We start from the raw sequence: 24,299 nt of genomic DNA, 5'->3' as shown, positions 1-24,299 counted from the left end.
CATTGGGGAGGGTATGTGCTCTGGTGAACGCTGTGAATTGTGCAAGCCTGTTGAATCACAGATCTGTACCTCTGAAACAAATAATGCAATATATGTTAAGAAAAAAAAAAGCAGGAGGGGAAGAATGAAGGGGGGGAAATCGGAGGGGTAGATGAACCATGAGAGACCATGGACTCTGAAAAACAAACTGAGGGTTCTAGAGGGGAGGGGGGCGGGAGGATGGGTTAGCCTGGTGATGGGTATTAAAGAGGGCACGTTCTGCATGAAGCGCTGGGTGTTATGCACAAACAATGAATCATGGAACACTACATCAAAAACTAATGATGTATGGTGATTAACATAATAAAAAAATTTTTAAAAAATGTGGTGTCTTGGAAATCAAAAGAAGAATGTAGTTTGTCAAAGGAGAGGAGTTATTACCTAATATAAAGGGCTGTTGGGAAGTCAAGAACATGTGGACAGGAAAAGGGACCAGTGGACTGGTCTATATCAGCCTCTGAAAAAAGCAGACTTGGTACAGCTGTGGATACAGAAGCCAGAATGGGTTGAAAATGGGGGATGAGCTGAAAATGGAGTAAGAAGTGAGGAGGTAGAGATGGTTTTTTCAAGAAGTTCTGCTGTGAGGGAGAATAGAAAAAAATGGAGCACTTACTACATGAAGATGGTTATAGATGAATTTTTTTTTTTTTAAGATTTTGTCAGAGCGTGGGAACACAAGCAGAGGGAGAAGCAGGCCGAGCAAGGAGCCCGATGCGGGACTCAATCCCAGGACCCTGGGATTATGACCTGGACCGAAGGCAGACTCTTAACCAACTGAAACACCCAGGCGTCCCTATAGATGAATTTTTTAAAGGATGGGAAATACTTACTATTGTACTTACGTAATGTAATGAATGATCCTCTAGACAGGATGTTTTGGGAAAAGGGGATTGATCAAAGGAAGAGCAAAATCCTTGAGAAGGCCAAAGGGATGGGATCTGTGCACATGTTGAGGGTTTGATCTTCAACAGGGGAAAGGAAGAGAAGTTGGGGACTGATAAAGGTAGGATTATGGATTTATTGATGAGAGCATGAAGACATTTACATCTGCTTGGCTCATACTTCATATAGAAAATATAAACACTGAGAGAGGTAAAGTAGGTGATGAAGGTTTGAGAGGGGCAAGATAGTTACCTTTGAGTAGGAAAGTAAAACCTAGTTAGAGAATTGAAATTTTGTTAGCCCTGTGAGACTGGGTATTCAAATTTTCAGTCATTTTATACTAGTGCAGTCTGACTTCATGGGATAAGGTATTTGTCTTTGGAGACATTGTGAGCTTGTTATGTTTGCAATACAAGCAATTATTGGTGAAGCAAGAAAAGTTCTATAGGGCCAATCTATGCTGCCATCTCTCTATCCATTTCCATTTATTTCGATTAATTCAGCAAGCATTTACTTATTGCTTAGTGTTCTGTTTTCAACCAAAGAGATGAAAGAAAAAAGGAGAATGGCTACCCTATTAAAACATACTGCTCATGCTTCCATAGATGACAAAACTTAAATATATGAAATAAATAATAAAACAATTACAAAGCTGCACATGCTTTGTGGTGGGAAGCAGATAGACAACGATGGCGGTGGTAGTAGTGGTGAGAATGAGATGCCTAATATTTATTGAGTGTTGATTGTGAGTCAGGCACTTTTCTAGATGCTACTTATCTTATTTAATATACATCACACCCTGTGAAGTAACTAGGGTTATAATCCACATTTTTACAAAGGATGAAATAGGCCTACAAAAATTAACTTGTTCAGAATCACACAGCCAATAAGTGGAGTTAGGATTCATACTTAGGCTCTTTGACATGTAGAGCCCGTACTCCAAAACAATATGCAATGGTTTCAGGGAAAAACAAACAATAAGGGAGTGATAAAATTGAGGTCCTTAACTTAGTAAGAGCCACTGTAGCAACACTTGGACCTAGGACTACAGAGCTCCTAAGCAGCCAGCTAAGAGGGAAACAGAAGGTAGCGAAACCTTTGGTACCTACTCTGTAAGTTATCATCTTCCTCGTAAGTCCATGTGAAAGGTATATTATTCCTATTTTCCAGTTGAAGAAACTGAGATAGTGGAACTAGGAACCAGTCAGTGTTTTTTTTTTTTTTTTTATAACTCATGCTCTTTAAATAGTTGACAGGATAAAAATGAAACAACTCAGTAGGTTTTATGGTGATTTTTATATTGTTTTCTTAGCATTTCTTAGAGGAATGTCTGTATTTATACCATGTTTTCAAAGCAATATATTTCAAAAAGAAAGTTGAAAAATATCTGGTACTTATTTTATTAGATGGCAATTTCTTATTTTTAAAAAAGTTACATGTTAAATTACAATTTACTTTTGAGTAACTTGAGTTACAGTCAGTTTTGTTTAACATTTGAGAATTTGGGTAGTGAATACAGAATAATCTTCATAAGAATCTGAGTAAAAAGTACATTAGGATAATCTGTTGGTTTATAACTTCAGAGATCAATTTTCTCAAGGTTTGTTTTGTTCTCTGATATTAAAACATGACCTCTGGTTGTGCTCCTTGGGAAGCAGAGAAGTAGTAATTTCTTACACTGAAAGTTTTTTGAAATGTATTAAGAGCATTATAAAGAGCAAAAGAGATCAATATTTCTCAACACCTAGATTCAGAATAACTTTACAGCCATTTGCTAGCTTCTTTATGATCTCAGGCAAGACACTTTGATCATCTGTAAAATAAAGATGATAATACTTAGCTTGCACAATTATATAATAAAGATCTGCTGAATGGATTAATTATGAGTATTAGAAGTAATAAATATGTTACCTAGCACTATATTTAGTGGATTATCATTAAATGGTAACTTACTATTTTAATTATGTCTTTATGGAAAATTGCCTGTAGTTTCTTTATAAAGTGTTTTTTGTTGTTGAGTTGTAGAGTTCTCTGTATATTGTGGATATCAATTTTCTGTCAGCTATCTGATTTGCAAATCTTTGATTCCATAAGTTACCTTTTTACTCAGTTGATAGTGTGTCTTGATGCAACAAAGTTTTAAATTTTGATGTTCAGCCTGTTTCTTTTTTTTTAACCTGTTTTTTTCTTTTGTTGCCTATGCTTTTTGTATCATATCCAAGAAATCATTGCCAAACCAAATGTCATGAAGCTATTCCCCTATATTTTCTTCTAAGAGTTTTATAGTTTTAGCACTTATATTTAGTTTTTTGATCCACTGTGAGTTAATTTTTGTATGTTAAGAGTCAAATTTCATTCTTTTGAATGTGGATATCTAGTTTTCCCAGCACCATTTATTCAAAACACTGTGCTTTGCTTGGTGAACTGTCTTACACCCATGTCAAAATCATTTGACTATATATATGTGAGAGTGTATTTCTGGGCTCACTGTTTTATTCCATTGTTCTTTTTTTTTTTTTTTTTAAAGATTTTATTTATTTATTTGAGAGAGAGAGAATGAGAGACAGCATGAGAGGGAGAGGAGGGTCAGAGGGAGAGGAGGGTCAGAGGGAGAAGCAGACTCCCCGCCGAGCAGGGAGCCCGATGTGGGACTCGATCCCGGGACTCCAGGATCATGACGTGAGCCGAAGGCAGTTGCTTAACCAACTGAGCCACGCAGGCGCCCCTATTCCATTGTTCTTGATGTCTGTGTTTATACTAATATACTGTTTGATTACTGTAGCTTTGTAGTAAAGTTTGAAACCATAAAGTGAGAATCTTCCAGCTTTGTTCTTTGTCAAGATTATTTTGGCTATTTGGGATCCCTTGAGATTCCATAGTAATTTAAGGATGGATTTTTCTATTTCTGTGAAGATCATCATGGGGTTTTGATAGAGATAACATTGAATCTGTTGGATAACTTTGGATAGTGGATAGTACAGATATCTTTTTTTTTTTTTTTTTTTTTAAGATTTTTAAAATTTATTTTGAGAGAGAGTGAGTGCACAAGCTAGTGTGGGGAGGAGCAGAGGGGCAGGAGAAGGAGAGGGAGAGAATCTCCAGCAGGCTCCATGCTGACTGCAAGCCCAACTCAAGGCTGGATCTCACCACCCTGAAATCATGACCTGAGCCAAAACCAAGAGTTAGTCGCTCAACGAATGAGCCACCAAGGCTCCCCAGATAGTATGGATATCTTAACAGTAATGTCTTCCAATTGATGAATTGTCTTATTACATATTTATATCTTTAATTTTTTTCAGCAATCTTTTGTTATTTTCAGTGTACAAGTCCCTTACCCCCTTGGTTAAGTTAATTCCTAAGTATTATATTCTTCTTGATGCTACTGTAAATGGAATAATTTTCTTAATTTCATTTTTGGCTTGTTCATTATTAGTGTATAGAAATACCGCTGATTTTTGGGGGTGCCTGGGTGGCCTAGTCAGTTAAGCATCTGACTTGGTTTTGGATGGGGTCATTATCTCAGGGTCATGGGATCAAGCCCCAAGTCTGGCTGTGCTCAGCGGGGAGTCTGCTTGAGATTCTCCACCCTTCCCCCCACGGCTTCTCCCCCTGCCCATGTGCTCTCTCTTTCTCAAATAAATAAATAAATCTTAAAAAAGAAATACAACTGATTTTTGTGGGTTTACTTTATATCCTGCAAGCTTGTTGAATTTATTAGTTTTTACAGTTTTGTGTGTGGAATCTAGTATTTTTTTACATATAGGATCATGTCATCTGTAAACAGATGATTTTACTTCTTCATTTCCAATTTGAATGCCTGTTTGTTTTCCTTGCCTAATTGCTCTGGCTAAACTTCAGAAACTAAAATTGACTGTAGTGGTAAAAGTGTATATCCTTGTCTTGTTCCTACATTAGAGGAAAAGCTTTCAGTCTTTCACTGTTATGTATGTTAGCTGTGAATTTTTTATATGTGGCCTTTTATGTTGAGGTAATTTCCTTCTAAGTTTGTTGCATGGTTTTATCATGTAAATGTGTTGAATTTTGTTAAATGCTTTTTCTGTGTCAGTGATCATGTGGATTTTTTCCCATTCTATTAATGTTGTGTCTTACACTGATTGATTTTCCTATGTTGAACCATCCTTACATTCAAGGAGTAAATCCCACTTGATCATAATCCTTTTAATGTGCTGCTGAATTTGGTTTGCTAGTATTGTATTGAGAATATTTTTTGCATCAGTGTTCATAAGGGATATTGGTCTATAGTTTTCTTGTAGTGCCTTTGTTTGGCTTTCATATCAGGGTAATGCTGGCCTCATAGAAAGTTAGGGAGGGCTCTTTCCTTTTCAGTTTTTGGGAAGAGTTTGAGGATTGATGTTCTTTAAATGTTGGTAAAATTTACCAATGAGGCCATTTTATTTGGAACTTTTTTGTTGTTGAGAAGTTTTTGATTATTAATTTAGTCTCCTTTCTAGTTATAGATGTATTTTGATTTTCTATTTCTCCCTGATTCAGACATGGCAGGTTTTGTATTTTTAGGAATTTGTCCATTTCATCTAGGTGGGTCACAGTTTTTTTCCAAAGATTTATTTATTTATTTTAGAGCGAGGGAGCACACAAGTTATCATGGGTAGGGGGAGGAGAGGGGTGAAGGGAGAGAGGTAGAGAGAGTCTTAAGGAGACTCCACATGGAGCCCAGCATAGTCTCAATCTCACAATGCTGAGATCACAACCTGAGTGGAAACCAGGAGTCGGATGCTTAACCAACTGTTCCACCTCGGTGCCTGTCACAATTTTTTTTTTAAGTAATCTCTGCACTTAACACGGTGCTCAAACTTATGACCCTGAGATCCAAGAGTTGCATGCTCTACCAACTGAGCCAGCCAGACACCCCAGGCACAATTTTTTTTAAGCCAGAAGAAAATTATTTGAAAAACGCAGAGTAGGATATTGAGTCTTAAATGGCTTCCTTTGATAGAACAAATCAGAAGTTGGTTACAGAATGTCAAATGACAAGTGTCTTTTGTTAAAACCATCACATTTTCAATATATAAGTGGGCAAAAGAGGTTTAAGTGGGTTAGTAGACAGTAGAGAAATATTTAAATTTATTAGTTATTAAGAGGTAGAAATGAAAATTTCATACTTATACAGGGAAAAATAGAAAATGTTGATAATACTCAATGTAGGTGATGTTAAGTTGAAATCAGCATGTTTATACATTTAAAATACCACATGTGGTGCGCTTGGGTGGCTCAGCTGGTTAAGCGACTACCTTCGGCTCATGTCATGATCCTGGAGTCCCGGGATCGAGTTCCACATCAGGCTCCCTGCTCAGCTTCTCCCTCTGACCCTCCCCCTTCTCGTGCTCTCTCTTTAATAAATAAATAATTAAAAAAAATAAAATGCCATATGTATCAATTCTTGGAGCTAATAATTCCTTTTGGGGAAAGTAATTCCTAAAGAACAAGAACTGTAAGACAAAAAGATGTTCATTTTAGTGTTACTTTATTTAATTAATTTATTAAGCTCAAAGGGCTTCTTCTTTTTTTTTTTTGTAAGTAGGCTCCATGCTAGCCAGCATGGGGCTTGACGTCACAACTCTGAGATCAAGACCTGAGTTTGAGATCAACAGTTGGACACTTAACCAGCTGAGCCACCCAGGCGCCCCTAGTGTTACTTTAAATAGCAAGTACATTTGAAACAATTTCTGTCCAAAATTGGATAATGTAAATATGATACATACCTTTGATTTGACCATTAAAAATAATTATGATAAGGCAGTATGGAAAATGTCTAATGATATATGAATAAAATAAAATGCAAACTCATAGTTATGCTTTGTTTATAATAATAAAAGTTATTCTTGGACATAAAAACATGTATATATAAAGCAAACACGTAAAATTCAAAACAAGTAATTTTAATTGGAATTCTGGGTAATTGTTCTCTTTTTCTGTTTTTAATTTTTTTTTTTTTTTTAAAGATTTATTTGTTTGACAGACACAGCGAGAGAGGGAACACAAGCAGGGGGAGTAGGAGAGGGAGAAGCAGGCTTCCCGCAGAGCAGGGAGCCCGATGTGGGGCTCGATCCCAGGACCCTGGGACCATGACCTGAGCCGAAGGCAGACACTTAACGACTGAGCCACCCAGGCACCCCTGTTTTTAATTCTTAATAGTGGTTCTTAGTATTGATTCGATTAAAAATAATTCAGGATGGGGGTGCCTGGGTGGCTCAGTGGTTAGGGGTCTGCCTTCGGTTCAGGTCATGAGTCCTGGGATCGAGCTGCACGTTGGGCTCCCTGCTCAGCAGGAAGCCTGCTTCTCCCTCTCCCACTCTGTCAAATAGGTAAATAAAATCTTAAAAAAAAAAATTTCAGGATCTATGAAATAGTCTTCCCAGAAAAAGCATATTCGAATCTGATTAATTTCTAGATCTATCAATTTATAGGAAATAGAGAAATGCATTAAAAAACATCACCACAAAAAGGCAATCAATGAAATCCATATTGTGGGAAAGTACAGGACAAATGACTCAGTTCTTTCATAAAATATTGTTGAAGGAGAACCTATATAATAAAAGAGACTTGAGACATTTACTAATCATAGTATATGGCCCTCTTTGATTTCTGCTTCAAGCATAACATTAAAAAGCTAAATAAAATTTAAAAACATACAATAATAATGCAGCATTAAATGTATAAATTAGAAAAGGAAGATCTAAAGTCAGTCATCTAAGCTTCCACCTTAGGAAACTAGAATCAGTGATGTTGATAACGGCAGAGACTAGGCATGTGTTGGGAGGGGTATATGGAATGCCCTATAATATCTGCTTCATTTTGTTGTGAACCCAAAACTGCTCTAAAAAAGGGAATCTATTAAAAAAAAGTCTATTAAAAATGTTAACATTGTTCAGATATTTGTTATTAAGAAATTGTTAATTTTAAGAAATCTTAATTTTAAGATATGGTACTGTTATATTAAAATAGTCCCTGTGTTTCAGAGACATATATTGAAATATTTAAAGATGAAATGATATGAGATTTATTTCAAAATGATTAAATGAGGGAGAAGTAGGTGAGGATTTGCTTTAATGTTTCATCTGGGCACTGGGCACTTAGGGGTTTTTTATGCTGTTATGTGTATTTTTATATGATTGAAAATTTCTGTAATAAAAAGTTTTAAAAATGCAGAATGGCCAGAATATGGCTTAAAAAAAAGGGACATATTTTGATTGTTTGCCTTTTACAAATTAGCACTTTTTAACCTACACATAAAACTTAAAACACAATGTGTGTTATTTTAAAAATAGTAACAGGACATAAAAATTAATTTATAGCATCTTAGAGGAAATGAGTCTGGTAACCTCAAACAAGTTTAAGGTTTTATGTCGAATTTGTTTTCTTATAATTCTGGTATTGTATCTGTCTGTATAACTTGGATTGGAAATAAAATTGCAAGGTTGAATTAGAGACCTTTTGTAGCCCTTCCTGTGGTTTACTCTTAAAATGACTATTGTTTTTATTTTCAGTTAATAACAGTCAAGTTGGAACAGGTGTTTGGATAGAGGCAGAGTTGGAATCAGAGCTGCTTTGGCTCTTACTACATTGGTTTTGGTATTTGCTAGTAAGCCAGGCATTTTTGCACTTAAGAGTTTTTACAAGTTGTTATCGTCACTGGTCTTTGTGAATAGCTGGATATTGGTCATTTACAAGCAAGTTTCCTGTTTTTTGTTCTTGCAAGGCAATTATTTTTTGTCATAATTACAGTCCTTTTTTAAGACCTGGGATATCACTTTTTCCACTTTCTAAGTTGGGAAGAAATAAGTGAACATTTGATGATTTGAATTTTCAAGGACTAAGTGTTATGCACACCGTAAGGGGGCATCAATAGGCACACATCGTACCTGAGTATAAAACTTGTTTATAAATTTGGTAGTAGGATTTGTTATGTGGAAAGCCGTGAGTGGGAAGTTTTGAAAGGAAAGAAAAGGGAAATAAAGGCACCATCATTCACTCAGTCCCTACTATGTACTACATTTTCCATGTATTATCTCATTTAATCCTCATAAAAGCCTTACAAGGAGAATATTAACATTTAATTTTTACATATGAGGAAAAACAGGCTTGCAGAGTTTAAATTATTCCCATAAAGTTATTTGGGCAGTGAATGATAAAGTTGAGATTGAAATCCAGAAATGCCACATAATGGAAATTTACATGTAAACACACAGATGGTCAGAGATAAACAAATACCTTACGATCTCCCTTATATGTGGAATCTAAAAATAAAACAAAAAACCAAAACCCCCAAACCCTAAGCTCATAGAGACAGGGAGGTAATAAGGGTAGAGATGGGGTAAAATGGCAAAATGGGTGAAGGGAATCAAAAGGTACTGACTTCCAGTTATAAAATGAGTAAGTCATGAGGATGTAATGTACATATAGCAACTATAGTTAATAATACTGTATTGCATATTTAAAGTTTGCTAAGAGAGTGAATCCTAAAAGTTGTCATAACAAGAAAAATTCTGTAACTATGTATGATGGCATATGTTAACTAGACTTTATTGTGGTGATCATTTTGCAATATATACAAATACTGAGTCATTATGTTGTACACCTGAAACTAATATAATGTGTGGCAGCTATACCTCAATTTAAGAAAACATTAAACTCTACATTACAAAGAATAAACCTTAATATATGTAAACAACAAAATAAAGGAACGGACCTCAGTAAAAAAAAAAAAATACATAAATGAAAGATTTTAACCAGTACTTAGCTGAAACATTGAATAGCATATGTATTATAAATCATCATAATTTGTCTCTTTACAAAGACAAATGTATCTATGATATAGCCCTTCCCAGATAAGTCCCCATTAATGTTTGTTTCTCCACTCATATTCATGTGTGCAATAACTTCAGTAATCAAGGAAGCAGTAAACATTTGTTAAGTACCTATTTTATTTCAGGCACTGTGATATCAGTATTTTTTTTTTTAATTTTTTTTAAAAAAAAGATTTTATTTATTTATTTGACAGAGACACAGCAAGAGAGGGAACACAAGCAGGGGGAGTGGGAGAGGGAGAAGCAGGCTTCTCGCGGAGCAGGGAGCCCAATGTGGGGCTCGATCTCAGGACACTGGGATCATGACCTGAGCTGAAGGCAGACACCCAACGACTGAGCCACCCAGGTGCCCCTGTGATATCAGTATTAAAATACTTTAGTTCTTGGGGCGCCTGGGTGGCTCAGTTGTTAAGCGTCTGCCTTCGGCTCAGGTCATGATCCCAGGGTCCTGGGATTGAGCCCCGCATCGGGCTCCCTGCTCCGCGGGAAGCCTGCTTCTCCCTCTCCTGCTGTGTCTCTCTCTGTCAAATAAATAAATAAAATCTTAAAAAAAATAAAAATAAAAAAAATAAAATACTTTAGTTCTTTACTTCATGAAGTTTACATCCTAGCTTGGGAAAATGGAGAATAAGTTAAATAAATGTAATAGATTGCAGTAGATTGTGTTAGTTGTGATAATAAAAGTATATGGCATGATATTTTGGTAGTATAATAAGTTTGTATGTGCAAATATGTAATTCTGTATTTCTAGAACTGACTTTTTGACTCTCTAGCTCAGAGAACTGGGGAAGGTACTTAGATGACGTTTGCAATGTGAGGTAGGATATTTTTGTTTGTCACGGTGACTGGGGCTACTACCGGTGTTTAGTAATCTGGGATCTGGGCTTTTAAACGTCCTGTGTTAAGCGGAACAGTGCTGTGCAGTGAAGAATTGGCTGACCTAAATGCCAAGAATGCCCTTGTTGAGAAACACTAACTAACCTGATTCATGGCAAACAATTCATCTTGGTCTCATTAGGCAACTTTAGTATTATCCCGTAATTTTAAATCCAAGATTATTAACCTGTTCTCAGTTGGTTCAAATCTCTTAGATTCTATCTATTCCATGGTACTAATTCTAATAACCTGAGGAGCTTATTACATGATAGTATTTGTCTTTTTGAGAATAAGAGCCAGCATTTCCAGGTCAATCTTCTATTTTATGTTGTGGTACACTTCTGTGTCAGTCATAGGCACTGTCCTGTGGTAGTTTTGTGGTGTATGTTACATTTGATCCCATGTAGTTCTCTGGCATGGGTGATAATGCATCCCTTTGCCTGACTCCCATTTTCTTGCCATTGTAGGTAGTTTCTTGGTAAGTCATCCACTTTTCTACTAACTTTCCTGCTCTAATTTCCTTGGAGACACTATTGTTAGGCTCATTGAATATTGGGAAGGATGGGTAGTCTTAGGTCCTTCTGTTTAACTGCATAATGCTGCCCCCTAGCTTGCTTTTACAAAAGGATATCTTTGTTTTGGGGTTTTTTTTTCATTCTTACTTGAGGATCTTTTTACCCAAAGCAAGTCCTTTACTTTGGAAAGTTCCCAACTGTATTAGTTTGCTAGGACTGTCATAATAAAGTACCACTAGGAGCACCTGGGTGGCTTGGTCAGTTGGGCCCCGACTCTTGATTTCAGCTCAGGTCATGATCTCAGGGTGGTGAGATCGCCCCAAGTCAGGCTCCAGGCTCAGCACAGAGTCTGCTTGTCCCTCTCCCTCTGCTCCTCCCCCTACTCGCACTTGCTCTCTCGCACTCTCAAATAAATAAATAAAATCTTGACTGATGAATCACAGACCTGTACCCCTGAAACAAATGATACATTATATGTTAATTTAAAAAATTTAAAATAAAAAAATAAAAATAAAATCTTTAAAATAAAGTACCACCAACTGGTGGCTTAAATAATAGAAATTTATTGTGTCACAATTGCAGAGGTTAGAAGTCTGAGACTGAGGTGGTGACAGGGTTGGTTCCTTCTGAGGTTTGTGAGGGAAGGATCTATTCCACGTCTTTCTCCTTGGCTTGTAGGTGGGCATCTTTATGTTCACATCGTATTCTCCGCATATTGTGTCCGTATTTCCCCTTTTATAAGGTCACTGGTTCTACTGGATTAGGAGCCCACCTTAATGACCTCATTTTAACTTCAAAGGAAATTTCCTTTGAAAAGGAATTGGTAGAAACTGGTAGAAAAGAAAGCCATGCTTTCTTTCCCTAATGGGACCTGTGCACAGGGTCTGTAAAGACCCTGTTTCCAAATGAGTCACATTCTGAAATATTGAGGGTTAAGACTTCAATATATGTATTTGGGGGAGAGAAGATTTAACGTATAACACCCAACTAATCCTTTTAATTCTGTTTTCCTCTTAGAATACAGAAAAGGCTCTACTCAAAATTAAAATATCCCAGTCCAACACCAAAAAAAATTATGTAAAGTAAAAAGGGGGGAAAAACCCTATTTCTGTCCAATTCTTATCCTCCAACTTGATTATTTTACTTTACTTTTCCATATGAGTAACTATATATAGAACTATCTCATTTTTTTTTTTTTAAAGATTTTATTTATTTGAAAGAGAGACAGCGAGAGAGGGAACACAAGCAGGGGGAGTGGGAGAGGGAGAGGCAGACTTCCGGCTGAGCAGGGAGCCCGATGCGGGGCTCGATCCCAGGGTCCTGGGCCGAAGGCAGACGCTTACTGACTGAGCCACCCAGGCGCCCCGAACTATCTCATTCTTTTTACAGGCTAACAGCATTCCATTTAATGGTTATACTGCAGTTTAATTAACCATACCTCTACTGATGAACATTTTTGTTGTTTACAACTTTTGACTATTACAAACTGTACAGAGCTAATTCTTGTATACATTTCATCACACATTTGAATTTTTTTTTTTTTTTTGTACGATAAATCTTTCAAATTGCATGTGCTAGGGGCACCTGTGTGGCTCAGTTGGTTAAGCGTTTGACCCTTGATTTCGGCTCAGGTCATGATCGCAGGGATATGAGATTGAGCCCTGCATTGGGCTCTGCGCTGGGCATGGAGCCTGCTTGAGATTCTCTCTCTCCCTTTGCCCCTCCCCCCTCTAAAATGAAAATAAAAAATAAATAAAATTTTTAAAAATTGCATGTGCTAAGTCAAAGGAAATGAACATTTAAAATTTTTAAAGATATTGGTAAGTTAATCCACCAATTTATACTACCACCAGGAGGATATGAGAGAAAGTTCCTCTTTTCTCTGTACCGTCAACCACCATTGGATAATATCAGTTTTTTAAAAATCTTTGTACAATAGAAAAAGAGTATCTCATTCTTTTAATTTTTATTTTGTCACATGTGATACTTAGTATATCTTTAGTCATTTTATTTATTTTTCTGTAAATTTACCTGTGTGAGTTCTTGCTTATTTTCTTTAGAGGTATTTGTATTTTTCTTATTAGTTCATTGAAGCTTTTTATATATTATGGATCTTAGCCCTTTGTTCATTATATATAACGCAAATATTTTATCTAGTCTATTTTCTTCTTTTTGGATGTTACCATAAGTGGAATTGTTTTGTAATTTCCTTTTCAGATTGTTCATTTTTAGTGTATAGAAATGCAACTGATTCTTGTGTGTTGACTTTGTATCCTTCAACTTCACTGAATTCATTTATAAGTTTTCATAGCTTTTTTATGTGGAATATTTAGGGTTTTCTGTATATAAGTTCATATCATCTGCACACAGATAATTTTACTACTTTCTTTCCAATTTGGATGCCTTTTATTTATTTTTCTTGCCTAATTACTTTGGCTAGAAATTGCAGTACCAGTGTTGAGTAGAGGAGGTGAAAGCAGATATCCTTGCCTCATTTCTGAACTTAAGGGAAAAGCTTTCATTTTTTCACCACTGAGTATGGTCATTGCTACGGATTTTTTGTATATGGCTTTTATTATGTTGGTAGTTTCCTTATATTTCTAGTTTTTTGACTGTTTTTATTATGAAAGGGTGTTGCATTTTGTCAAATTTTTTCTGCTTTGAGATGATTATATGGGTTTTTTTCTTTCATTCTTTTAATGTGTATTGCATTGATTGAGTTCTGTATGTTGAATAATCCCAAATCCATTCTTTTTTCTCTATACTGTAGCCATGCAGGTCTGATCATATTTTTCTCTTTGATTAAAATATTTAAGTGATTTCCCATTGCTCTGTTAAAAAACAAAATTATTAATACAACCTATAGAACCTTTGCTTGGTTTGCCATCTTTTTTTTTTAAATTGAAGTATAGTTAATATACAGTGTTAGATTTTCATCTGTACAACATAATGATTGAACAGTTCTATACATTACCCTTAATGACTGTATCCCCTGTGCTCTACTTTTCATTTCTGTGACTTATTTTATAAGTAGAAGTTTGTGCCTCTTAATCCCCTTTATTTCACCCATCCCCCCACTTACCACCCCTCTGGCAACCACCAGTTCTCTGTATTTAAGTCTGTTTTTTTGTTTGTCTCTTTGTTTCTTTGTTCATTTGTTTCTTAGATTCCACACATGAGTGAAATCATATGGTTATTTGTCTTGTCTGGCCTTATCTTTATTCAGTGCCTCCCTTAACCTAAGGGCCTCTAGCCACATTAACTATTTTTAGTTCCTTAATGGAGCCATGCTTTCTTTCCCTAATGGGACCTGTGCCCTCACTGTTTCCTCTGAATATTATTGTCTCTCTCCTTGTTACCATTTTATGCATAAAAAACTATTACCTCATATTTTATCTCTCTTATTTCCTAAATAAAACTTTCCTTGACCCTGCCAGTCAAGGTAAGGCCTAGATTACATCTTATTTTATCATGTACTTCTTTTGAAGCAAGTAATTTTATATTCACTTGTGTGATTATTAAATTTCAGATTATAACCTCTGTAGACTATGAATTTCATGAAGGCAAGGGTCATACCTATTTTGTTCACTGCTACATCTGGTAGGGTATCCTGCTGCCCAGCACATAGTTGGGGCTCAGACATTTGTAACATGAATGAGTGAGTGATGGCTTCATGGTTTTATGTCTTGATTAGATAGGTTATTGAAAGATTTCAAGATTAACATGATTAGATTCACTGTTTAGAAAATTCATTGATTGTGTGAAAGATGAATTAGAAAGACATATCTGAAAATTAGGACAGATAATTGATTATGATTATCTTCTTGGCCTCGAATAATAGAAGCCTAAATAAAGGCAAGCGGCATTAATGATGGAGAGGAAGAGATGGTATTTTGGGAGAACCATTTAAGAGGAAGAACCAACAGGACTTGGCAACTGACTAGATATAGTCATGGTGAGGGAAAGGAAAAGTCAAGTCTCAAATTAAAATTAAATGCCATATATGAATTAGTATGAAGCAGTATTACATAGTGGTTAAGAATAGAGCCTTTGCAGACTTATGTAACCTACTAGCTGTACGACTGAAAGATTTTACTTAACATTTGTTTAACTCTGTTAATTGTAAATGAGTAACTTCATCGAAGTTAAATGAGATAGTATGTGTAAAAAGCTTATATTCATAGTTTGCTGTGAACTTGAAGAAGTCATTTAACCATCCAAACTCAGTTTCTTCTGATAGAAAAAAGGATAATCTATTTCCTGTTCCCCCTACACTTCAGAGTTAGTTTGAGAATATAAAGCCTCTGAAAACTGTAAATTGGTAATCATGGTAGCTAGATAGATTAATTTTACCTGGTAGGAAAGGAGATGATCTCTCTTTGTCTTTAATATGACCTCATCTCTTGATTCATCTTTGTCAGGTAGATATTCTTGACCATAACTGGACTGGTAGAATTTACCATACTGGCAACAGCCTTCTGCCTGTATGGGGCTCTCTGTGATAAGTGACTAATGACTTCTCAAGAAAATAAATCTTAACAGGGAGCCAAGGAGATTCTTATTGCCTGATGTGAAAGGGAGAAGAAAGTAGGATTATCAGGAACCAACCCTGGAAAGTGGAAATAAGGTGCTGGAAATTGGCCTGGTGAATTTTTGGTTGCCTGCTCTGATTTTCTATAGCTAGGCCTGTGCTTATTTTAGGATTGAGTTGTATACTTTGATTTTTCCTGGCTTTCATAGCAAACCAGTGAAAATGATGATTATGATTATTATTCCACACATAAGATGAGTAAAAACCAGAAGCTAAAACCTGGAATTCTCATGGGGCGCCTGGGTGGCTCAGATGGTTAAGTGTCTGCCTTCAGCTCAGGTCATGATCCCAGGGTCCTGGGATTGAGCCCCATATCGGGCTCCTGGCTCAGCGGGGAGCCTGCTTCTCCCTCTCCCTCTGCCTCTCCCACTGCTCATGCTCTCTCTCTCTCTCTGTATCTCTGTGTCTCAAATGAATAAATAAAAAATTAAAAATAAATAAATAAATAAAACCTGGAATTCTCAGTGCTTGCTTATTTCACCCTGCTGTTTTGCCTTTCCAAACAGATGTAACTATCTTTAAATGCCCATGTTATGTGGTACTGTGTATAGGAATTTCGCCTAAGGGCAGCTCATTTTTTTTTTCCCCCTCCTGTGTATTTGTTATGTGATCTTGGTTAAGATTTTTGTTTTCAGCCAACACTTTGACTTTTCTTATTGCTGATAGGCTGGTCATCTTGCTCTTGCTTTTGAATTGGGTCTTGTGCCCAGCTTCCTCAATTGTATTTTCCTTTGAAGTTTTCAGTGTTGTAGTAATATGGTTTCCTGTCAGTTAGTGTTGGTTGGTATTGGTTTGCTCCCTTTGTACTGTGATTCTAAATAAATTTAGTATGTTCTTTTTCCTACAGGTTTTCTGTGCTTCCTGCTGTAGCCTGAAATGTAAACTGTTATACATGGATAGAAAGGAAGCTAGAGTATGTGTAATCTGCTATTCAGTGCTAATGAATGGTAAGTATTAAAACAGTTTGAATTCGCAGTTGAGACAAAACAAGAGAATTCTATGAAAAGGCTACTGTTTTTTCCTGCCTTTCTCTATAAGTTGCTCACCTTCTCAAAAGGCACAACTTTAACTGAAAATATTGAGCTAAATTTCCATGTTTTGAAAATATTGTAGAATTTCAGAATTCCTATGCCTAACTTAATGAATGAATGCTAACGTCAGGTAAGTTTTCCAGGAAGAATGGAGGTTCTCGTGGCAATCTGGTGCTGTGTGGCTTTAATGTTGCTGTGACATGACTGAAGTGGGCTGGGGGTGGGAGGCTATTGACTACTCAGATGATGAAATATTAAAATTGGGCCGAGGTTTTCCTTTCAAGGGAAGCTATCTCTAGGGAGTACCTTAATAACTTAAAATATATTCTCATTAACACCTTGTTTCATTTATCTTGTTAAAAATAAATATTTTAATATCTAAGATCAAATAGAGAAGTGCATTTTTCTATCAGTTATCTCCTTAATACTACTTAGATTGTTATAAGGATATTCGTTTTGAATTTAGTTATATGGTAAAAGAATATGGCCAGGAGAAGGTAAATATAGCTTGTCCAGTGTTCATCTTTTATGGGACTAGAAATGAATCCAAGGGAATTTTAGTTAAAAATTTTAAAACAGTATTTTTGTAAAGAGATAAAATGAAATTGATCAGGCTGTAGTATTTTCTCTTTGAGTACATCTTTGCACAATTGCCAGAAGAATTACTAATAAAATGTTCAACTTGGATACTGCTGCTGCCTGTGCCAGGGTCGTGTGCATCCTGGAGGCCGGAACCTATCTGCTTAAGACCCCTCCTGCTCTGTCTGTCTGCGTTGCTCATAGTGATGTTTTCCTGTTGCTGGCTTATTAACCTCCTGCATGTCAGTTAATCTGATCTGTTCTGATCTCCTGTGATCCACCCAATTTCCTCCCATTTCTGAATTCTTGCAATTTTGATCAAATATTAATTCATTCTCTCTACTCTTAGGGTCAATTTTTAGATGGTAGTTATTTCACTCATTTGCTCAATTGATGATTTTTGTTCCTGCTTTCATTTTCGGGCACATATCCACAAAAAAGAGCACGATACTTATTTATAGTACCCAGTACCTCTTTTATTTGATGAGGTCTTTCAAGTTGATAGCTTCTTTTTTTTTTTTTTTTTTTTTTTAACTTGGCATAGCTAAAGATGAAGGAAATGGCAGAGGATTCATATGGAATACTTATTTTTATTAAGCCAAGGATACCCTTACCAGGGGATCCTAAAGTAATCTACCTTTTCTGGTTTTTCCAGTGTCTTTCCTTTCGCATGGCTTAGCGAAGTCTTTTTCTGAATATTTAATTTGATGCTTTTCAGTGTTCCCTATCCCTTTCTCCCTTTCACCTTTTCTCTTCCTTCCCTCTTTCTGCCAATGCTTTCAAAGGAACATAGCTATTGTTTTTAGCCTTGTCCTGAAGTTTGGAGGCAATAAATGTTCATAATCTTATGGATCATTCTTTGATGTTGAATGAGAGTTTTTAAAAGATGCTTAAAAAAATTGGGTGGTGTCCATTCCTGGGCATGTGGTATTACCTGAACCTAGAAGATAACATTTGATATCTTTCATTTCTGTAGCATCTTTCATCCAGTTTACTTTAAAAACAATAGTTGATATGTCAGTATTTAGTTAGTAAAATTATAGAGTATACAGAATCTTAACATATTTGCGATCATTCATATTTGTTGATGGCACTTAAATGACATTGGCACATTTTCATGTTCAAATGGGTCCTCTGCTTTTGAGACACACCAAAGATGTGAAATGGTTGTTTTTGCTGGATACTCTTACACGAGGTAATGATTACACAAAAGCAGAATTCACAGAAATGTTGAGATGTGTTCTCTTGAGCTTTAGGCTTCAGAATTTTTCCAGTGAGATTTTACCTCAACTAAGAAGAACATAGAAGTCTATAAATGAAACAAAAAATATCATACGATGGAGTTATGCTATTTTAGTCCCCAGTTTTGATTTTCAATAGAACTTTATAAAACGCATCAAATATTAAACCTGCCCCCCCCTTGTCTAAATGCTACCCCAATTGTAAATCCTTAGTAAGTTTGATGTTTCACTCCCTCTTAAGGGAATGTATGGTCTCTTAAAGGAGCCAGGAGCCTAGTCATTAACCTCAGACTGATCTGCTATCAGTCTGTATCAGAAGTATCACCTAATTCTTATTTTTGCTTCCAAATAGTTTACCTAACTAAATGGTCTCCTTTATTGATTAAAATCACCTATCTCCTTAAATACTTTCACTGGCTGGAAGAGAGACATACTATAAGTGTTAATGAGGAGGAGCTACATTATTTATCCAATATTGTGGAGGTCTTAATGTCCATATTTTGCAATCCATTCACATTGATTGTCTGTATTTGCTTTAGCTCAAGCCTGGGAGAACATGATGAGTGCCTCAAGCCAGAGCCCTAACCCTAACAATCCTGCTGAATACTGTTCTACTATCCCTCCCTTGCAGCAAGCTCAGGCCTCAGGAGCCCTGAGCTCTCCACCTCCCACTGTGATGGTACCTGTGGGAGTTTTAAAGCACCCTGGAGCAGAAGGTAGGGGATCATGTGCTCTTCTCTCTCTTTTTCCTCACCAAGTTCCTCTGAAAAGGTGCTGATGTGATTTTACAGCACGAGTCTTTAAAACCCTGTAGATAAGTCCCTTTGGGTGGTTATTAAAGTGGAAGGAACAAGGTGAGAAATGTGTCAAGACTATTTCTGGGCAAATAAAGAATAATACTGTGTTGCCTGATATTTTGGAGGCACCTCTAAAAATATGCTAATACCCTGTCCAACTTAAGAATGGAGTGATTACACTGCTTATACTTGAAAAAAGAGGGACACCTGGGTGGCTCAGTCGTTAGACGTCTGCCTTCGGCACAGGTCATGATCCCAGGGTCCTGGGATCGAGCCCCGCATCGGGCTCCCTGCTCTGCGGGAAGCCTGCTTCTCCCTCTCCCACTCCCCCTGCTTGTGTTCCCTCTCTCACTGTCTCTGTCAAATGAATAAATAAAATCTTAAAAAAAAATAAAATAAAACAAAATGATCTTATGTTAAAAAAAAGAAAAAAGATACAGAATTTGAGGTTGGTCTGTAAAATCCTAGCCTCACACCTACCTTAATGTTCTTTGTAGGACTTTATGAAAATGAAGAGTTCTTTCTTTGGACCAGCCCATTCTAATACTGCTTTTTGGAAACACATTGCCATTTTCTCTTTTCATTTTTAATCTATCCATATAAAAATATGAAAATATTGTTAGGTACATAGACCTTTATAAAATCCAGAACTTTAATTCTGATTCTATCACATGATAGGTAGGAAATTATAGGCTCAACTTATTTTAATTTTTTATATCTTTAAGATTATGGTATTGTCAGATGAAAGGCACTTTGTAAGTTCAGGAGATTATCAGTAGTAAAAACAACAGTTATGTATTTCCTTAAAATGATCTTGTCAAGAAGTTTCCCTTGATAATTAAAATCAATCTTCTTTCAGTAATTTTATGTCTTTTTGTCTAGTAATATTCCCTTCCCCTTGCTAAGTAGCCCTCCTCCCCTTTTGAAGATCAAAGACTTCTACTGATATTGTCATATTCTTCCCCATTTTCCCCTTTTCAGATCATCCCTTAGTCATACTCCTTGTGTTTTTATGAGTTCAGGCTTGCTTTCTTAAAATCTTTATTCTATTTACTTCATTTGTCATTTTTGTTGTTCTTCCCTAGTCTTTCTTTGTTTTGGCTGTTTGGAATTGATTTCCAAAACTGGATTTAAAGAGATCATTTCATCAGACTTAGTTTTCCAGCTTTAACCCTATTGCAAACTACTTTTTGCACTGCCAGATCAGTCTTTTTTCATCTTCAGCTACACTTCAGCCAAGGATCTGGTCTGTTTGCTTCCCAATTCTCTTATGTATCTGTGCCAGCTCTTCTTTTATTAGTAAATAATTCTTCAACATTCTTCAGGGCATCTTTTGCCCTTTAAAAATACCATATCACTTTTCCAGATATTTAATTCCTGTGGAAACCTCATACTTTTAGGAAATGTGGATATTTATTGCTAGACATTTTTTCCCTGCTATTAATTTATTTCCTAGGCACTTAAACCACCTTTCTTAGTTTCTCTGTCAGTGATACGGAACAGAGTTATGTGATGTAATCATAAGTGTACTTAATATTTTAAAGCAAAGTTTTAAATCTCTAAGTTACAGAAGTAAAGAATATATTTAAACTCGTATTTTATTATTTTATAACCACTTTTATACACTGTTACAGTGCTTGTATTTATAATTATAAGATGCTAAGTAGTGATTTCCTTATACTTCTGGAATTGGTGACCTTCTCTTCTTTGATGTTAGAAACCCTATCAATATCACATTGATGCCTGTTTTATTTTTCTGGCTCCTCAAGTGGCTCAGCCCAGAGAGCAGAGGCGAGTTTGGTTTGCTGATGGGATCTTGCCTAATGGAGAAGTTGCTGATGCAGCCAAATTAACAGTGAATGGAACTTCCTCAGCAGGAACCCTGGCTGTGTCACATGACCCAGTTAAGCCAGTAACTACCAGTCCTCTACCAGCAGAGGTAAGAGAACAAAAACAGCAACTGAAAGTGAGTACTTAGTTTACTCAGCATTGTGCTGCTTCTGCCTTGCCGTTTTCTAAGTTGAGTGACCTTTCTGTGGAACCCTATAAGTTTCAGATACAGTTTAGTGCATATGTGTGTGTGTCTAGGGGTAAAGTGTGGCAAAATCAGTTCTTGTTTGCTCTATATTTGGAGGTTTTTTTTAGGAGAAAGATTCTTATGAAGGTTGTTCTCAGTGAGCTCAGGCTACTGCTGTAGTTAGAGGTCGTGCAGAGGGAATCCTGCCCCCTTTGTACATTGGTTTTCAAACTGTTCCCCAGGTTCTGCGGTGGCCTCTTGGGAGTGCCATGGTGAGGAAGGGCCAGGCCATATAAAGATGGCTAAGGAGTCCCTATATTCCTTTATCTTCAACAGAGCATCTCTGTTTCTTCTGTTCTACCTTTTGGTTTCTTTCTTTTTTGAGAGAGAGAGAGAGAGTGGGAGAGAGCACAGGCGGGGGCAGAGGGAGAAGCAGGCTCTCCACTGAGCTGGGAACCTGACGTGGGGCTCGATTCCAGGACCCGGGGATCATGACCTAAGCTAAAGTCAGTCACTTAACTGACTGAGCCACCCATCCGCCCCTACTTTTTGGTTTCTATGTAAGATTTTTAAAGATTTAATTTTATTTACTTATTTTTAAAGATTTTATTTATTTATTTGACAGAGAGAGAGACAGCAAGAAAGGGAACACAAGCAGGGGGAGTGGGAGAGGGAGAAGCAGGCTTCCCGCTGAGCAGGGAGCCCAATGTGGGGCTCGATCCCAGGACCCCAGATAATGACCTGAGCGGAAGGCAGATGCTTAACAACTGAGCCACTCAGGCTCCCCAAAGATTTTATTTTTAAGTAATCACTACACCCACCGTGGGGCTCAAACTTACAACCCTGAGATAAAGAGTTGCACACTCTACCAGCTGAGCCAGCCATGTGCCCCTGATAGGTTTTTAGAATATAAATTTTGTTTGAATGCAAGAGGAAGTTTTAGTGAATGAATGTTACCAGGAAACAAGGTTCGGCTCAGTTTGCAAAACTAAACCAAGTTAGTTATTTTACTTCTGTCTCTTACATTGTTCAACACTCTATTTTAATACTTATCTGGTAAAATGTGGAAAAACAAATTCTATAGGGCCAGACTAGAATATATTTTTCTCATCTTTAGGGCCCAGTAGAGTGCATGGCACTTAATAGGTGCTCACTGAATGAAATAAATTCCTTTTCACAGATGATATATATCAAGTAGAGGCCAGATGACCACTTTCTGTGATACTAAAAGATGGATTTATGCATCATTAAATAATAAGTTAGAATAGATTACTTTATTTCCTGTACTAGGCTTTCAAATCAGGTAATAATGGTTTGTCAATAAAATTTTCCAAATCTCCTCTTACATCATGATGTATTGAGAACAGTGCAAAATTTTTAGCAAGAACATTGCAAAATTTTTAGCAAAAACCCACTAAAAACTGATAGAGTCCTAAATTATAGACAAAAATATAGTAAGACATGGACATATTTTTTTAAAAATAGTTCTAATCTTTATTCAAGTATAAAATCTAGATAGCAAAGTGCTTAAGGAACATTAATCTTTAGGAAGCTACTTGATGAACTTACAGCAACACCCATGCAACCACCACTGGGTTTCAACCAATGTGAAAATACAGACCATTTCCATCACTCTAGAAGGTTCCCTCATGCCCTTTTTCTGTCAATACCTGTCTGTTTTTCCCCCAAGGTAACCATTATTTTGATTTGTATCACCAGGGATTTAGTTTTGACTGTTTTTAAATTTCTTTTTTTTTTTTTTAAGATTATATTTATTTGACAGAGAGAGCACAAGTAGGGGGAGTGGCAGGCAGAGAGAGAGTGAGAAGCAGGCTCCTCACTGAGCAGAGAGACCGATGTGGGGTGGGGCTCGATCCTAGGACTCTGGGATCATGACCTGAGCCGAAGGTGGACTCTTAACCGAATGAGCCACCCAGGCGCCTCTGTTCTCAAATTTCATATAAATGGAAACATATAGTATATAATGTTTTGTGTCTAGCTTCTTTTTTTTTAAGATTATTTATTTATTTGACAGAGACACAGCGAGAGGAACACAAGCAAGGGGAGTGGGAGAGGGAGAAGCAGGCTTCCTGCTGAGCAGGGAGCCCGATGTGGGGCTCGATCCCAGGACCCTGGGACCATGACCTGAGCCGAAGGCAGATGCTTAACGACTGAGCCACCCAGGCGCCCCTTGTGTCTAGCTTCTTAAACTAATGATTATGAGATTTATCCATGCTGTGTGCATCAAAAGTTACTATTTTTTTATTGCTGGGTAGTGTTCCATTGTATGGATATACAGCATTTTATTCGTATTCCTGTTAATGGACATTTGGATGGTTTCCAGTCTTTGGCTCTTTTGAATAAAGCTGCTATAAACATTTTTAAACATGTTAAAAAGAGTTTTTAAACGCATTTAACATTTTTTAAAGTTTTTTTTTTTTTTTTTTTTTTGCTTAGTTGTATAGAATACAGTGAGGAGAGCGTTATTCTAATAGATCTTTGAGGGTGTTCTATTAAATCGTTAATTAAGTGGATTTAACTCCACCCCAAATGTGTGTTTCAACATTATACTTTGTTAAAGTGTAGTTAATGTGATCTTCATATTAATGCAAAGAAAAATGAACATATAGTTTTATTTCATTGCATAGTAAATGAAAACAATGACTTAATCTGTATTTTTCTAAAGATTCATTTATTTATTTGAGAGAGAGAGAGAGAGGGAGAGGGCAAGCATGGGGAGGGGCAGAGGGAGAGGGAGAGAAATCCTCCAGTAGACTCCCTGCTGAGCCTGGAGCCCACCATGGGGCCTGGACCCAGGACCCTGAGATCACAACCTGAGCCGAAATCAAGAGTCGGATGCTTAGCTGACTGAGCCACCCAGGCAC

The 24,299-nt window shown here is 36.7% G+C and overlaps 1 protein-coding gene across 2 annotated transcripts in view; it reads left to right on the top strand.

Moving 5' to 3' along the window:
- Positions 1-24,299, top strand: part of ZFYVE9 (zinc finger FYVE-type containing 9) — a 179,794-nt gene that overhangs the window by 88,777 nt on the left and 66,718 nt on the right. The window contains exons 5-7 of one of the 2 annotated variants that reach the window (XM_032429019.1): positions 16,597-16,696; positions 19,140-19,316; positions 21,167-21,336. In XM_032429019.1, the coding sequence (XP_032284910.1) occupies positions 16,597-16,696; positions 19,140-19,316; positions 21,167-21,336 (447 nt within the window). The remainder of the gene's footprint in view (positions 1-16,596; positions 16,697-19,139; positions 19,317-21,166; positions 21,337-24,299) is intronic. The other variant, XM_032429028.1, reaches the window with a different exon arrangement.

This window comes from Phoca vitulina, unplaced genomic scaffold (assembly GCF_004348235.1).
Source record: "Phoca vitulina isolate PV1807 unplaced genomic scaffold, GSC_HSeal_1.0 scaffold2, whole genome shotgun sequence".
Taxonomy (NCBI): Eukaryota; Metazoa; Chordata; class Mammalia; order Carnivora; family Phocidae; genus Phoca; species Phoca vitulina.
Note: the sequence above shows the minus strand (reverse complement) of the source record. Positions and strands in the feature narration are given on the sequence as shown.